General features: G+C 22.4%; 5 protein-coding genes and 1 non-coding gene across 6 annotated transcripts; 3 read left to right on the top strand and 3 right to left on the bottom strand.

The window, feature by feature from the left end:
• Positions 1–1,257: 1,257 nt before the first annotated feature.
• Positions 1,258–2,231, top strand: PVVCY_0800120 (conserved Plasmodium protein, unknown function; the record flags this gene model as incomplete). The annotated part of the gene is made up of 5 exons (XM_008626821.1): positions 1,258–1,423; positions 1,586–1,656; positions 1,778–1,843; positions 1,974–2,048; positions 2,163–2,231. The coding sequence occupies 5 exons, from the start codon at positions 1,258–1,260 to the stop codon at positions 2,229–2,231; spliced, it is 447 nt and encodes a 148-aa protein (XP_008625043.1).
• A 442-nt stretch (positions 2,232–2,673) lies between these two features.
• PVVCY_0800110 (conserved Plasmodium protein, unknown function) lies at positions 2,674–3,729 on the bottom strand (the record flags this gene model as incomplete). The annotated part of the gene is made up of 1 exon (XM_008626820.2): positions 2,674–3,729. The coding sequence occupies one exon, from the start codon at positions 3,727–3,729 to the stop codon at positions 2,674–2,676; it is 1,056 nt and encodes a 351-aa protein (XP_008625042.1).
• Positions 3,730–4,731: 1,002 nt separating this feature from the next.
• PVVCY_0800100 (regulator of chromosome condensation, putative) lies at positions 4,732–6,405 on the top strand (the record flags this gene model as incomplete). The annotated part of the gene is made up of 1 exon (XM_008626819.2): positions 4,732–6,405. The coding sequence occupies one exon, from the start codon at positions 4,732–4,734 to the stop codon at positions 6,403–6,405; it is 1,674 nt and encodes a 557-aa protein (XP_008625041.2).
• Positions 6,406–7,120: 715 nt separating this feature from the next.
• Positions 7,121–7,194, bottom strand: PVVCY_0800090. The gene has a single exon. It is a non-coding gene; the product is annotated as a tRNA-Asn (tRNA).
• A 1,774-nt stretch (positions 7,195–8,968) lies between these two features.
• Positions 8,969–9,933, bottom strand: PVVCY_0800080 (erythrocyte membrane antigen 1; the record flags this gene model as incomplete). Its single annotated transcript, XM_008626818.2, has 2 exons — positions 8,969–9,706; positions 9,841–9,933. The coding sequence occupies 2 exons, from the start codon at positions 9,931–9,933 to the stop codon at positions 8,969–8,971; spliced, it is 831 nt and encodes a 276-aa protein (XP_008625040.2).
• A 3,851-nt stretch (positions 9,934–13,784) lies between these two features.
• Positions 13,785–15,071, top strand: PVVCY_0800070 (lysophospholipase, putative; the record flags this gene model as incomplete). The annotated part of the gene is made up of 1 exon (XM_008626816.2): positions 13,785–15,071. One exon carries the CDS (start codon positions 13,785–13,787, stop codon positions 15,069–15,071), a length of 1,287 nt encoding a protein of 428 aa, XP_008625038.2.
• Between the last annotated feature and the right edge of the window lie 2,584 nt (positions 15,072–17,655).

Genomic DNA, 17,655 nt, shown 5'->3' with positions numbered 1-17,655 from the left:
AAAAAAGAGATAAAAGCTTGGTTTCCTTCAAAATGGAAAACCAAAATTTTAACAGTTAAGAATATTGAAAAAATAATTGCTATGTCATTTTTATAAAGCGTATTATAAAAGAAAAACTGATACTATAATGAAACTGCAACAAATGGGGAATACCAAAAAACAAAAAAAAATGCTAATTTAGCAGCATTCATGTTTAAAAATTCATACACAATATAAATTTTTATTAATTAATTTTTTAAATGGAAGACGTTGCTTTGAGTAATACAACTGTGGGAAAATCACAAAAAATACGAATTAATGAAAAGAGGATAATAATACAATGAAGTAATACGAAACATATATAATGCGTATAAAACAAAAACAAAAATTTCTGTGATTATATTGATATATTTAGCAAAGAGCATTTAATATATCTATTTAATTTATTTTATAAAAATAAAATTTTATTTTAGTCTGTAATTTGGTTTTTTCTTTATTTTGATAATTTATTATATTAGTGCAAATATATTTTTTATTATTTGATTTTCTCTACCCATGAATATGTATATATTACCCTTACGCAAAAGCAATATACAGCAAATTTTGATTTTTTGAAGAGGTACACAATTTTTTTATATGGTGTTTTTATCATGATTATTAAATGTTTTTTTTAATATAACTATTTATACGCAATAGTAAATGAATTCCTTTATTTTGCTATTATTTATGTTAATATTACATATTTATAATGCTTTCTTAAAATCATTTTTGAATCTTTTATTTGTATATCCACGATTTTATTATCATAATATAATACATTTTTTTGAAGAATACATGTGGTTTTTGTTATATACAAAATATAATTGGTTGATGTTATTCCTATCTTTCTTTTATTATTTAACATATACATATAATAATATATTATATTGTTTTCTTTTGTTTTGTATGATATTGTCCCTTTTGACAGTTTAAAAAACAATTTATTTATTTCCAATAGAATAAATAAATAGTAGACCAAATTAGCAATTTTAATTTTTGAAAGTTAAAAAAGGGAATTACAAACTTTGAAAAAACAATTTCATCATTCTATGAAGTCACTCAATATATTGTATATATTTTTGTATCATGGAATTATTATGGATTAGAAAAAGCAAATAAATATATGTATTCTTAAATGCCATTTTAATAATAAAATATGATATAAAAAATTATGTGGCAAGACAAAAAGAAGCATTGGAATATATTTATCTGTGGTTATCCCTATTCATTATCGAAATAATGAAATTAAAATTGATAAAAATTGTATTTTTTTTATTTTTTATATGCAATATACAAGCTTACGTTTTAAAAAAATCTCTCAAAATATTTCCAAAAAGTAGATGGACAAAAAATAGAAATATGAATAGCTTATTTCTCAAAATAAACAATGCCATTAATTTTAAAAGTAAAAATATATAAATTTTCTATATGAAGCTGTGTTTCTATGTCTATTGTATATATATGATAAAATATGTGCATCCATTTATCCTAATAATATATAATGTAATTTTGTTGTATTTATTTTTAAATGCATATAATATCATATTTTGGGTTTTTGATAAAATAGACAAAGATGAATTAAAAAAGGAAATAATAATTCATTCAAAAAAAATGTCTTTAGACTTAAGTGATGAACAGGTAAAAAACAAAAAACATAAGAAAATAAAATTGTAGGTATCATAAATGATAAAATCAAGCATATCCCTAAAAAAGGAATAATAATTTATTACTATATAATATGTGTATTTTTCTTTGTTAGATAAAGAGTATTGAAAATAAATTAAATGAGTTTTTTTCATATATGAAATGGACAAATATAAGAATAGTAAAAAAAAAATTAATAAAAGAAAGAAACAACATATGATATATAATCATGCATTTGTGCACATATATGTTATACAAAATAAATAATATGAAACACCATATTCATGACGTTTTATTTTAAAAATCAAAAGAATTTAGGCAAAAAAAAATTCAAACACAAAATAAAACGGCTATCACTTCGTGAGAAGGAAGGAAGAAATGAGGAGGTAAATGTGGAATACTTAATATATTTAAAATAAACAACATTTCAAAATGCATATATATATATTATTCATATTTTCATAATTGTGATATTATTTTTATTCTTTACCTTTATTCAGTTTTTCACCGAAAATATGAACAAGGAGGGAAACTATTTTGTTGTTTCTTCAAAAAACTATTCTCAGTGAATAGAATTTCTATTTTTTAGTAAATATTTTTATACAATAAAAACAATTTATATTTTTTAAGAATAAAATAACATTTGGAACATAAACTATGCTTCAATTTATCATGATTTATATCCTGTCCATTGAATGATCATATACCTTAGGCGCTTTATTCATTAAATAAATTTGTGTGTATTTGTTTTTTACTGTTATATCATTTTATTTTAAATTTCATTTGTGACATATACTTAACTATTTTTTGTTTTTATCATGTGTTAATAATGTTTAAATGACTAAACAAATGTATATGCATTTCTATAAATATTTATGCCACTTGTTTATATATGTTTATAACGTTAAATTGAATTAAATTTTAATAAATATTATACGATAAATATTAATACATAATATATGAAAATTAGTTAGATATAATACGTTATTTACGAAATTATATATGTGGTTATTAGCCATATTTTGAAGATTTTTCATGTCTTTTCTTTCGTGCATATTTTTCTTCCTTGCTATCACTACTACTACTAGTTTGGTACATAGCACTTCTACTCCTGCTCTTACTACTACTTCCACTTTGACTGTTACTATCCTTACTATCTAAATTTTCTTTTACTTTTTTTATTCTTTCCATTTCATATTCTTTTTTTTTATGCGAATATCGGTCTATACTAGTATTTTTTGTTCGATATTTATGTTTGGTTTCATCTTTAATATCCCTATATTTTTCTCGGTATTTCTTCTTATATCGTTCCCTTTCCTTGCTTTTACTACGTCTTTCTTTTTTGTGCCTATAATGTTCTTTATGGTTTTCGTTAGCTTTATTATCGTGTTTATATTCAGATTTATACAAGTCTCTATCTGTATGGTCTCTTCTATCCCTTTTGTATCTTTCTTTTCTTTGTTCACGTTCCATCCTTTTCCTATGTTTTTTTATTTTTACATATTCATCCTCCGTTTCATTTTCATTATCCATATCTGTGCTTGAATTATTATTATTTTTTTTTTTTTCATCTCTCTTGTGCTTTTCTCTCTTTTTTTTCATTTTTCTGTATTCCATTTCTCTTTCACTTATTGAAGATGTGGAACTTCTCCTTTTATACATTTTATTTGAATATTTCGTTTTATCATTTTCTTTATATTTTTGTAAATCTAATAGTCTTTTTTGCTCATCTATGATTTTTTTTTTTTGCATTTCCATTTTTTTAATAATAGTTAATGGATCCTCTCTTAGTTTACTTAAATGGTCTATGTTACTCTTGTTATTACTAGTTTGCTTTTTTTTCTCTTCTTCTTCTTCCATTAATTTCTTCATATCTATTTTTTTGCCTAATAAAAACTCTTCTTGCTCTTTTATTTCTTGTTCTTCTTTTGTTTCATACATCCATAATATATCTTCGTCTATCCCATCATCGAGTTTTCCTTTCCTTTTTTCCTTTCTTTGTTTTTTTTCCGCATACAGTTGAGCAATTTTCCCATACTCTTCCATGTCATTGTAAAGGTTCTCCATTGTTTTGGAAGCATAACTATATATAAAATATTTGTGTGTATATATTAAGATTTGAAATAAAAAAACGATAGATATATATCACTTTCTGTAACTTCTCAAAAGTTTTGTTCAACTATTTTAGAACAATAGTATTATTAAAATATATTATGAAATATGATATTACATGCGTTTATTATTCGTTTTTTAATCCATTATGAATAAACCCTTGTGAATTAAATGTCGCTAACCTTTATAATATTCATTTTTTTTATAACAAGCATATATACTATATTATTAAGTTAAAGAATGTATAAATATTATACATAATAAATAACATTGGCATTATATTTAATAGAGAAACAATTTGTTGCCTATGTTCGTGTGTATCTTTATTGTTTTTTTATGATAGTAATTTTATTTTCTACACTCTCCATGGATTAAATTTGGAGTAAAGGTAAGTGTTTATATTATGAAAATCATGTAAAGCATGTTAATGTGTTTTTTTTATCAATTCACATTATTATATATGTATATTATTATGGTATATTTTTTTCTTTATTAATGGATATAGGAAGCAAAAAAGTAAAAAAAAAATCAATTTAAATAAATTTGTGTGAAATAATATTATTTTTCAAATAAAATGTGAATAGAAGGACCCATAAGCTTTATGCAAAAAATATAAAATAGACCTTTTTACATCCATATTAATAATTTAATGTGCTAGAGAATAATGAAATAAGAAAATAAATGTGGCTATTTCATATTATGTTGTTTTTTTAAGTATATGTTTCGCTTTAAAAAATTTCTATAAGATTTTCAAAATATACAACAAAAAAATATACTTTAAATAAATAAAAACTGGGGTAAAAAATTACATAATGAAACGGAAATAATAAATGAAAAAAGGAAAAAACAAAATCGCTCAGGCGTATAGTGACAAAAATTTTAGTGAAGATGATTAATCGATGCTCATATATATATACAGTTACAAGTAATAGCATAAATTATTAGTAAAGAAAAATAATGATTTCTAAACTTCCGAAAATTTCAAGGATTGTTGTTGTTGGATTGAATAGCTACTTATTGTTTAAAAAAAAAGAGAGAATATTTTTTTGTGAAAACAATAAGTTTGAGGAAAAAGTATTTTTATTTGGAGATAAACGTTGTTTAATGCAAGATCTAAAAGAAAATGGTGAAGCTGCATTTTTTGAAAAAAATGGAATAAAAGTAAAAAAAATAACATTTGGGAACGGTATCGGTAGTTGTGTAACAGAAAATGATGAAATATATATATGGGGTTCATACAAAGACGAGAATAAAAATGAGATAATTTATGTCAATCCGATAAAATTGAAGAGCAATGAGAAATTTATAGATATGGAATTTTCAAACAATGACATATATATTGTTAACAAAAATGGAGAATTAAAAATTATTCGAAATTATAGTGATTGTTTAAAAAAAAACAAATTTATAATTGAACAATTTTACAAGTATAATAAAAATTTATTTTTCGAAAATGAAAAAATAATAAAGTTAAGTGTAAATAAATATCATCTAGCTTTTGTTACAAATAAAGGGAATTTGTATTGTTCTGGAAATAATTTTTATGGGCAATGCGGATTGGATCCATCACTAAAAAATAACTTTAATTTAAATTATAATTTTGAGTTTTTGAAAAAATTTAATGGGTCATTTAGTATGAGAAATGACAATCATAGTGAAAGAGAAGTCCCAGCACAGAAAATGGTGCATAATAACAGTGATATTAGAGATACGAGCAACATCCAAGATATAAGCAATAAAATGGGAAATGTTTCTTTATCTAGCGAAAATAATGAGTTTCATAGCAAAAATATTGTTAATAACTATGCATTTATTGACAAAGAAGAGAACTTAATTGAAAAAGACATAAAAGAAAAAGCTACAGGAATGGATAACATAACTGAGGAAGATGAGGAAATAGAAATGAGTGCTGATAAAAGCAATTATATCAAATTAAATAAAATATCATTCGGGGAAAAGACACAAATTATAGACGTGTCATGCGGCCTAAACCATACAATATGTTTAGACAACAATGACAATGTATATAGTTTTGGAGATGATAGTAAAATACAATTAGGGTTAGGGGAAAGCCGAACTAATAAAAATTCTTTATCCGGAACACATTGGAAAGAACAGTTAAAACGAGGTTATTCAACAATTACAAAAAATTTAGTGAACTATTCATTTTATGATAGACATATACAAAGTAGCCCACAAAAAATATTAAAAAAAATGAATGATTGTGAAATATGTGATAAAATATATAAAATTAATGCAGGTTCCAAATTTTCAATGATATATTCTAATGATAAATTTGGGAAACAATTATTTTGTTTTGGTGATAATATGTATTTTCAATGTGGTCGGCATTTAGGAAAGCACCAACAAACTTTATCGACTGTAAAATTGCCAAATAATAAAATAAAAGACTTTTCGTGTGGTGATAGGCATTGCTTATTAAACTTGAATGGCAAACTTTATGGTTGGGGATATAATAATATGCATCAAATAACACCATTTAAAAATAAAGGAATAGTGAACAACCCTATTCATATACTTTCGCAAAATAAATACCCAATAGACTATACCCATATAAAGTATATAAATGCCAAGTATAATAACTCCGCGGTTGTTATTACAACGAAATAAGAGAAGAAACTCGAGGTGGGGAATATATCGATTGAGATGTATCTACAATTCTTACGTGATTATATCATTTCTTTTAATTATATATATCAGTATTTTGATTATATATTTTTATTCGATAATATCCCATATATTAGCATAATTTAGTTACATTGAAAGTATAACCTTTTTTGTGTTATTATTATGTATAATTAATTTTTTTATTTGATTAAAAATTAATGATGTGATTCGTTTTCCATTTCTCAAGCTTGCGCACAAATTTATGCATTATATATAACACTTTATTAATGTCACAATTCCATTTTTATGTATAATTTTGTACATATTTTAAACAAAATATATATAGAATTTGGAGTTTGACAACATTTATAAATAATTTTATATTTCAATTAAATCAAAGTTGCTATAAATGGCTAAAAATTACTGAGTGAGGAAAAATGTGATATTCGGATGGGAATAGTTTACCTGAATTACATAAATCCCATAAAATATGCAAAAAATAATAAACTAATGGCAATATAAAAAAAATAATAATGAAATATATTAATAGTATTATTATATGTTAAAAATAAATATTTTCTATGGATATGCCATAATATAATTGATACAAATTAATAATAAACGTATAAATATGTATATGAAAAAATTTAAGTATATGCAATGCTTTATTTATAAAATTTATGATGAACAAAAAAAAAAACTTTAATAAAAAGTAATTCGGTACCGGCTGGGATCGAACCAGCGACCTTGCGGTTAACAGCCGCACGCTCTAACCAACTGAGCTACGGAACCTTAATGTTTTAGCAAGAACAAATAATTATATTCTTAATTTTTTAGGCATAAATATAAAATAATATGCTTATACTAATGATGCGTATATTATTGATATGCGCCTTTGTATTTGCAACATAATTTAACATATGACTTGCATATATATATATAATATAATATATAATATAATATAACACGAATTGTTCCTCTAAAAAAATAATATTAAATAAATCTTTAAAAATAAAAATTTATTATAAATAAACGTTTTTAGATGTTTGGAATAATAAAAGGAAAAAATTAGTTTTTATTCATGTAAAATAATATTGTTTCAATAACCATTTGACATACAATATATAGTTTAAAACCAGTAACGATTTAAACAAATTATAAAACGAAATTATTTCCTTTCGTTTTGAAATGTTTTTATATATTTTGCAAAATTGTTTTTAAAAAATGACATTTTATTGAAAACATAAATAGAACCAATAAATCCACGATGCATAAATATTTAGATAACATATATATATTAAACAAATTACAACAAATATTATTAAGCATTATTCTTATATTTCACCGATTTCCTTTGTTTTTTTATATCGACTACCTAGTTTATTTTATGATTTTATTTAACACCCATAAGAATTATTAAAATAAGTTAATGGATAATAGAAAAATATAGAAGCTTTTCGATTAAAATATGCATTATCTAGAACTCGGTAAAGCGGGTTATTGATATGCGACACCCAGCTTTTATAAGTATTTATCTTTGTCATTTTTTAGTTCATTTATTGCTTAGCATATTATTAACATTTTTTTTAGTGATTTAGTAAGCGCATTGATATATACATTCACATGTTTTTTGTGAAGTGACGAAAATTTATAAGCATATTTGTTTTATTGGCAATTAATTAAATTATAAAATGTGTCCAATGACATTTTCTGTATGAAAATTAAAAATATAGATGTCAAAAAAATCATAAGGTTGAGAAAAATAGCATAGAATTGATATTGTAAATATATAAAATGAGAGCGAAATTCCAAATTATAGCAATTAAAGGATTTTTTATTATTAAATAAATGAATGGTATGATAGCATATAAAAAGTATAGCGCACTTATAGTAGCGAATTACTTAAAAAGAAATATCATATATTTGTTTAAAATCGATACTATATTATTAATCGATAACTATGAAAGAGTTCGCGACGATTGTATTATCATATAACAGAATATCAAGGAATATATATAGCATTCCTATATTAATAATTACATTCTTCATAGTTGAGTAGTAATAGTAATTCTATCAAATTGCATAAGAGATAACCACTAAATTAAATTGCTACACTATATGTTTTATTGTTTATTAATTAAAAAAAATAACAAACTCACAATATATTTAATTGTACTATTTTATATGAGAATCACGATCACACTAAATATTTATTTCATTCAAATGTAATTAAAAATGATAACAAAATTTAAACATATTAAAAAAATGGCATGACAAAACATATGATAAACAAATACATATGGATGTATTTAACATGAATATAAAAAACGTCTTTTAGAAATTAAAAAAGACAAAAGAATATATAATTTTAATTAATTAAAAAGGTATATAACTTGAAACATTTGCAAACATATAGTTATTTTCTTATTACTGTTATTATTCGATAAAAAATATATTATATATAATAGCTTCGGTTTTTGGTCATTGTGATTTTTCAATAATTATTTTTATGGCTATATTACTTCATATTTCCTTTATTCATTATTTATTCTATTGCTTTATTTTATTATTCGTCATTTTCTGCGTCTCCAAGAAATGATCTAGCGTCTTCTTCGCCTTCTTCTTCGCTTTCTTCTTCGGCTTCTTCTTCGGCTTCTTCTTCTCCTTCTTCTTCGCCTTCAAGTTCATTTCCGTTTTCTCCAGTTTCTTGATTTTCTTCGTAATCTTCTGGATCTCCGAGAAATGATCGAACTTCTTCATCTAATTCTTCATCTTCATTTGTTGTACCTTCAACTCCCTCTGTTGTACCCATGTCAAATTTATTTAGTGTGACTGCGTCTTCTTCAGGTACTGTAGTTATTGTTTGTTCTACGGGCTTTTTTGGTTCTGGAGAGGGCACTTGGATTTTAGGGGGCACGTATCTTTGAGGGGTAGTAGGTAGTGGAGGGGGGCCACCTTTACGTTGACTCTTTATCTTTTGTCTGCGTTCATAATATTCCCTATAAGGTATAAAATTAGTCTGAATTTGATCAGCATAGTCTTCTTCATATGGTCTAACATACCATCCTGACATACCAGGAACGTATTCCCTTCTTAAAAATCCTGTCTTTGGATCAGTAGTAACATCATCGTCTTCTGGGGCAAATGGCTCCGTTACCACACGTTTAATTCCTATTTTGGGAGAGTGTAATGTTATTGGCTCGAAATCATCTATAAATTTGATATCTGGAATGTTAGGGTCAAATGGTTTCACATCTTTAACTTCTTTCTTGGATTTCTTTGACTTTCTTCTACAGAATCCAAACTAAAAGAAATAACAAAATTAAAAATATATCAAATATTGTTAATTTATTATTATATTTATATACAAAATTAATTAAAACTATTAATATAGGCATATACAATATGATGTATTTTTGTTGTTTTTTCGTATATTACGCAACCCGTGGTGGATCCTGAATCCGAACCTTTTTTTGCTAAAACTATACTAAATATTATTGAGGAAATTAAGCCTAATGATATTACCTTCATTTTCAGTAGTGCTTATTTGCAATTATATATAGGTAAAATGTATTTTGTATTATTGGCAAATTAAATATAATATTACAAGATTCTATTATATAGATGTCCACTTCAAACGCAATGAATTATACATATACTAGTAGGAAAGTACAAAAACCATATAGCATATATAGATTTAAGAAAACTTTTTAATGGAATTAAAAAACGGCAAAAGTTTTAAAATTTATATTACAAAACAATAAACAAAATAAAAAACAAATATAATTATTACATAAAAATAATATTTAATTATTATGTTTTAATATTTGAATAATATTAATTCTATTAAATCCTAATTATAGCTTCATAAAATTTTTTTTATAATTAAAAAATATTATATTTTTATTACTTTTATAAATTAATTAATTAATTAATTAAAAATTAAATAAAAATATTAAAAAATGTTTTTATTATATTTTTAGAAAAAAATATAGCTATATAAAAATTTTATGCATTTTTCTACATGCAACTGTGATAAATGCAACAGCTATTTAAATAAATTGCTTCGCATCTTACATTGAAATAATAAAAAAAATATTTTTATTACGGATTTTTAATATATATTTTTATTGATTAATTAATCTGGTTGGTTTATGCCTATATTGAATTACATATATCGTGACGTGCCTATTTTATGAATACTTTTATTTAATAAAAATTCGTATTTATCCGCTTTATTTTTTTAACTTAAATTATAGCTTCGCTGATACAAAACTGTAATAAGTATTTTATATATGAAGTTGTAAAATTATAATCGGATTCATTTTTAGTAATTTGTATATCTTAACATGGGCGGATTAATATGCATATTTATAATATTAATGAAATAAGTCTTTATATATTTTAATATACAATTATAAATTGCAGACACAAAAACTATAAATCAAGACTCGACAAAGCGACATTATTTATAACACAATAAAGATTTATGAAAGTATTTTTTATAATGTCTAAAAAAACATATATTAATAAAAAAATTTGTTATAAGAAATTATTTCATTTCTATAAAATATTCACTTTTTTTTTATTATTTCATTATTTTATATCATTAAAATTTTAATTTATATTAATAGAAAATTTTTTGCTAACTTCTATTTATTTGTCATAAAGGTATAATATTAGATTATCATCCATCAATATATAAGATTTTTGGTTGACGTATATATTATATTTTAAAACGGTTAAAATGAACATATGCAGGTATATTCAATAATATTTCAAATATATTTTCTTCTTAATAAATTTTTATTAATTAAAAGAATAGGCATTTAAATTATCATAATTTTATACTATTAATGTATATAAACTTAAATGCTATTTTATAAAAGATTAAAAGAAATATTGGTTGGTATGAATAATAGCATCATATAATTATATATAGATTCCAATTTTATAAAAAAACACATATTAACTTGGTTGAACTATATACATTTTGTTATTACATATATAGGGTCATAAATAATATTACTAAAATTGTTTTTTAATGTAAATTAGGTTAAAAATATAATTGTGTCCAAGGTTGTAAAAAATACTTTTTAGTCAAAATTATTAAGCATATATTTTTTTTATCGTTAAATATTGCAAATATTACATATTTTTGCGAAATACTATTTTTTGTTTTATTTGGTCATTATATATATAATATATATCATATTTCTCTCCGAATATTTAGTTACTATTTATAATATATGGATAATATATTTGTGCGATAATAGTGTACATTATTATTATTTACGAATCGTTGTTTTTTTCCAGTGATACAACAAAACATTTTCCTCAGCATACAATTCTTTATATGAAAATAAATACATATAAAAAAAATGTAATATATCATTGTTTTTTTAATTTATTTTTAGAACGATCAATACACATGTTTTGTTTCTTGTATTTATTTTTTTGTATAATTATAAATTTAATTATTGTACTAATTCGTGTGTCCATTATTCTATAATATGTATTTATTGCTGTTATTTGTAGTACAATAAAAGAACTACTAATATATAATAATTAAAAAAATAATAACATATTCATTAATTTATTAATATATAATTGATTTAATAATATCATTTTTATACTATAAAAATATAAAATAGTGTAACACATCGTTCCTTGTGTTTCCGCTTTTTTGTAAAATTATATTTATAATTTTGCTAATATTTATGCATTTTTCGTATCCTTAATAAAGTATATTATTTTTATGTTTTTGTTTATATTTGATATAAAAATTAAAACTCATTTTCCCTAAGATTGTGTACATATATATACCAAATGACAGCCAATTTTAATATCATTATTTAGTTATGGCGGCGTTAAAGGTAACAAAACAATTTAATGATTTTATAACGGAGGTGGACAAATCGCCTGTGTTTACAAACTGCCATCAGAATTGCGAATCAACATTAGATGATAATGGTGAAGCTTTAGGTTTACATCAAATTTTCGAAATTAATATAAAAGACGATGGTAATGAAAATATAACCGTTGGAATAAATGAAGAAGTATATATATTATGAAAAATATATAATATTTTATAGTGAAAAAATATTTTAAAAATTAATAAAAATATAACCCAACCTACATACATATAGTTTTTTCATGTCTTGATAATTTAAAATATTACGAAAGGTAGCACTTAAAAATACTATCTTATATACATTTTAAGAATATTTAAAAATAGAGATTACGTTTTTTTTTGTTTTGGTATTTGGATCGTTTTTATTTTGTTAATGCATGATAAATATAATAGCATATATATTATTCAATTGTGATAATAATATAAAGTATAAACACTTAAAATTAACAAATTAACTTTTTAGATATGTTTGTAAAGTTTACGGTTAAAATTATATCATAACTTTTAGTAATATGTTATTGATTGTAGACAATAATTTTGAGGTAAATAAAATGTTTATTACTTGAAATAAAAAAAAGATGCCACCATTTTTATAGATTTTCTTATAATGTATAATTAATGCCATAAATCATTAACAGTTCTAAAGTATTATATTCGTTTGTAATATTTCTTTCGAGAGGATAATTATATTTTATACTTGTTATAATTAAAAAATTATATTAATAATATATATATACTTTTTATTTATACCAACTTAAATATACTTGTTGTTATATCGAAGTAAAAATAAAAAACAATTTTTTGTTGTTTTTCTTCATTATTTTTATAAATAAATATGATATGCATATTGTATTTGGTTATTATTATTTTCGAAGTAAAAGCATTATTAAATCATTAATTATTAATAAAAATATAATATATAGCATTATATTTTTTAAATATATACTTTTTCTTAGGCCATATTTTAACTACCGAAATTAAGAAACTTAAATAACAAAATAAAATATCGAAAAACAAATAATATATAATAATTTGTATTAATTTTATTATATCAATTGTAATTTATCTGGTTGCATGAAACCTTGAAAAATTTTCGAAAACCAGATAAAGAACTATAACTATACATTTTTTTCTTTGTAATATGTTTACGATTTGTTATATATTATTATAATATGCATGCAACCATACCAATATTATATATATTAATGTAATATATATGCAGAATTTGCATATATACAGTTGTATAAACCCATGATATGATTCACTATGGTATATTTGTTTGTGCTAATAATATATATACATATATTTGAAAAGTAAAATTTTAATATATATATAGTAAATATATACGTTTTATGCAAAAAACGAAGGCATTTACTATTAAAAACGCCTTATTAAAAGGAAAAGTAATATATAAATATATATATTTTTTTAATTGTATCATGGATTATTATATTCCATATTATTGGTTATGGAAGAAATTGAATTGAATAGTGATAAATTAAGAAATACAACATGTAAATTAGATGGCGATCCTAAGATAGGTTGGCTATGTAATAAAAATGGCCTGCTTTTAAAAACATATGGATGGCTAGTTAAAAATGCTATAGGAATTATATTGTTAATACATGGATTAAAATCTCATACTCGATTAACTTTTATGAGAATAAATTTAAAACTGCCAGATAACAATAAAGGCTTAATAGCAGACACTAATAATTACTATATTTACAAAGATAGTTGGATTGAAAAATTTAATCAAAATGGTTATTCAGTACATGCACTAGATTTGCAAGGACATGGCGAATCACAATCATTGAGAAATTTAAGAGGTGATTTTAACTATTACGATGATCTAGTTGATGATGTAATACAATATATGAATCAAATTCAAGATGAAATCTCAAATGATAATCAAATAAATGATGAATCTTATGATATAGTACCAACTAAAAAAAAAAGGCTTCCTATATATATTATTGGGCATTCGATGGGAGGAAGTATTGGTATACGAATATTACAATTATTAGGGAAAGAAAAAGAAAAGAACATTAATTATGGAGATGCAAATAACTATAAAAAAGGTAAAGCTATATTAAACAATTCTACTAATATTAATGAAATTGACAATGATATGTATTATATGAATAATTCTACTGATTATGGCTCCGATAATTCCTGTGCCAGTACATCTGCTACAATAAATGCTATTGTTAGTGGTAAAGATGAAGGATGTTATAATTATTTAGATAAATTAAATATTAAAGGTTGCGTAACTTTATCTGGTATGATGAGACTTAAAACGCCATTTGGTTCTGGAAACAAATCATTTAAGTATTTTTATATACCTATAACAAATTTTCTGTCTCGTGTCGCGCCTCATACACTATTTTCGTCAGAAGCACGCTATAAAAGGTCAGAATATGTTGCTAATATATGTAAATATGATAAATTTCGAAATAATAATGGAGTAAAATTTAAATGTATATCGGAACTTATGAAAGCAACGATCACATTGCGTTGTGATATTAATTATATGCCAAAAAATATTCCTATATTATTTATGCATTCAAAAGATGATGATGTTTGTTGTTATAAAGGGACGGCTTCGTTTCATAATAAAGTAAAAATTAAAAAAAAAGAATTATATACTGTTGATAATATGGGTCATGCTATAACGTCAGAGTCCGGAAATGAAGATATTTTAAAAAAAATCATTGATTGGATCTCTGATATAAGAAGCAATGATGAAAACTAAATAGAAGATGGATAAGAAAATTAAATATAAATTTACGTTAATATTGTTTATATTAATTATTGTTTTATATTTTTATAAACATAAATGTAATTTTTTCGACGAATTTTTTAAATTAAAACAAGAAAAAATCATAATAAATATATTATATATTTTTACATTATATATATGTTTTTTTAAATTAAATTTGTATATAATGATTTTATTTGCAATTTGGATATATATATATATATATATATATATATATATATATATATATAATGTTAATTTGTGAATTCATACGAATTAAAATTAATTATGTAAAAACCTTACTTTTAATTAGCTCCTATAGTCTTATAATTAATAAAGTTTAATTAAAATAATAACCATTTGCATTTGCTATTTGCTGTTTCTTTATATTTAAGACAATTTTAAGACCAAAAAATGAAGAATCAAATTTAGTATTGAGTACCATTTTTAAATAAAATGTTGTTGAAATGATTTAAATTGGATAAGTATTATTACATAAATTTGTAGAAAACATTCTTTAGGTACGTATATATTTTTTTATATAATAACACTGCTTAGTGAATATATATAGTTCATAAGGAAAATAAACAATCATTTTCTTAAATTAATAATATTACTACTTTGTATATGTAATATAGGTTCATCTATAATATATTTGACTAACTTTGTCTTGTAGGCATTATTACATTCACTGTCTTTGATACAAATATATTTGTAAAATTATCAATAATAGAACAAACATAAAAGTTATAAGACCGAATCTACATTATAATGCACAACTACATATTTTATAAATATGCATATAAAATATAAGCAACCAATACTATTTATAATAAATAAATTCATGAAATTATATATTAATGTTCTCAGGGTTCAAGGGCTATATTGAATTATATATATAATAATATGGTCATTTTATGAATATTTTTATTTAACAAAACCTCTTATTTGTACGCCACATTGCTAATTTAAATTATAGATGCCTCGGTAAAACAGTAGTAAACATTTTATATATAAAGTTATAAAAATTATAATGAGATTTATTTTGAGTATTTTGGATAGACTATATACATGATAGTTAATATTTACATTTTTGATATTAATGAAATAAATCATATATTATTATAATACATAACAATAATCATAAAATATAGATTCATAAAACATCGATAAAAATCAACAAAATAACATTATTTATAAAAAATGTGTATAAATTAATAATTTGGAATTGAGGTTTATCGAAACATTAATTTATAACCAAAAACTGCGTTATTTATATATATATATATATTTGCAAAATAAAATTCTTTTTAATATGATTGGGCATTTCAATATATTTTTATAATTTACACACGTTAAATATAACGGCAGAAAGAATGTAATAAAAATGAACTATGTAGAATAAATAGACATACAAATAAAATGTTGATTTTAAAAAAACATATGCCCCTTATTTTCCCCCTATTTAAGGAAAACATCACAAAAGAAGTACGCATAGAATGTTTATTTTTAAATATATGTTTCTTATTATTAATATGTTAAATAATTAGTGTTAAAAAAATGGATAATAGATATTTGATATACTTAAGGCATCTCCTGTTGAAGATAACGAATTTTTAACTAAATTTAGAGTTCTATGAGAGCAATCAAAATAACGAAAACAATAAAGTATGAAACACAAATTTTTAATGAAAAAAAAGTGATAGAAATTGATATAAAGGATGGTTGTACAAAAAAAATAATTGATGAATTATAGCACTTATTTTCTCTCAAAATTAATACATATAATGTATTTTTATGTAGAAAAACATGAACAAATTATATACATATAGCATACTTTATTATAATGAAAAAAAATGATTTATGATGGCAATTTAAATAAATGTCATTCATTAGAATAAATTGATTTTATTAATATATTTATCACAATATCGAAGCATTAAAAGACTTATGCAAATTATACATTTATTTGTTAGGAATGGATTTTCTTAGGTTGTATGCATTAATCAATTTTATGATTTATTCATTTTAATAATGAAATTTGGTAGCATTTGGACTCCATATCATCTTTATTACCTCATTATACTAACGACACAAACTATATATGCATATATATAATAATAATTAATTTTATAACTAAATTATTTTGTCCGTTAATTTGTACATTATCTGAATTGCATGTTTTAAAATTAAGCATTGCAACGTTTCTATGACTTCCATGTTTTTTATAATGTATATTTATGTCGTATTGTTTATAGATTTAATCGTGATTTCTCATATTTGTAGAAGGTGATTGTAGATCGTTACAATTTCGCCTATATGTTCTGTTGATTTTCTACTTTCTTCTGTTTCAGTGCATCTAGTTAGACCCATTTTCACGATGTTCATTCGAACTACTATTGATCAAAGTGAAATTATTTTTAATTTATAAAATAAACAAAACAAAATGTATTTATAAATAGTATTTTGACGGTCAAATCGATATGCAAACGCTTATTTTGGAGAACATGCATTTAGCATCCCAATAGTGGTACATTTATATGTATAGTTATATATATGTAGATATATTATATAAGCG

Source organism: Plasmodium vinckei (assembly GCF_900681995.1).
Source record: "Plasmodium vinckei vinckei genome assembly, chromosome: PVVCY_08".
Lineage (NCBI taxonomy): Eukaryota > Apicomplexa > Aconoidasida > Haemosporida > Plasmodiidae > Plasmodium > Plasmodium vinckei.
This window is presented reverse-complemented; position numbering and strand designations above follow the sequence as displayed.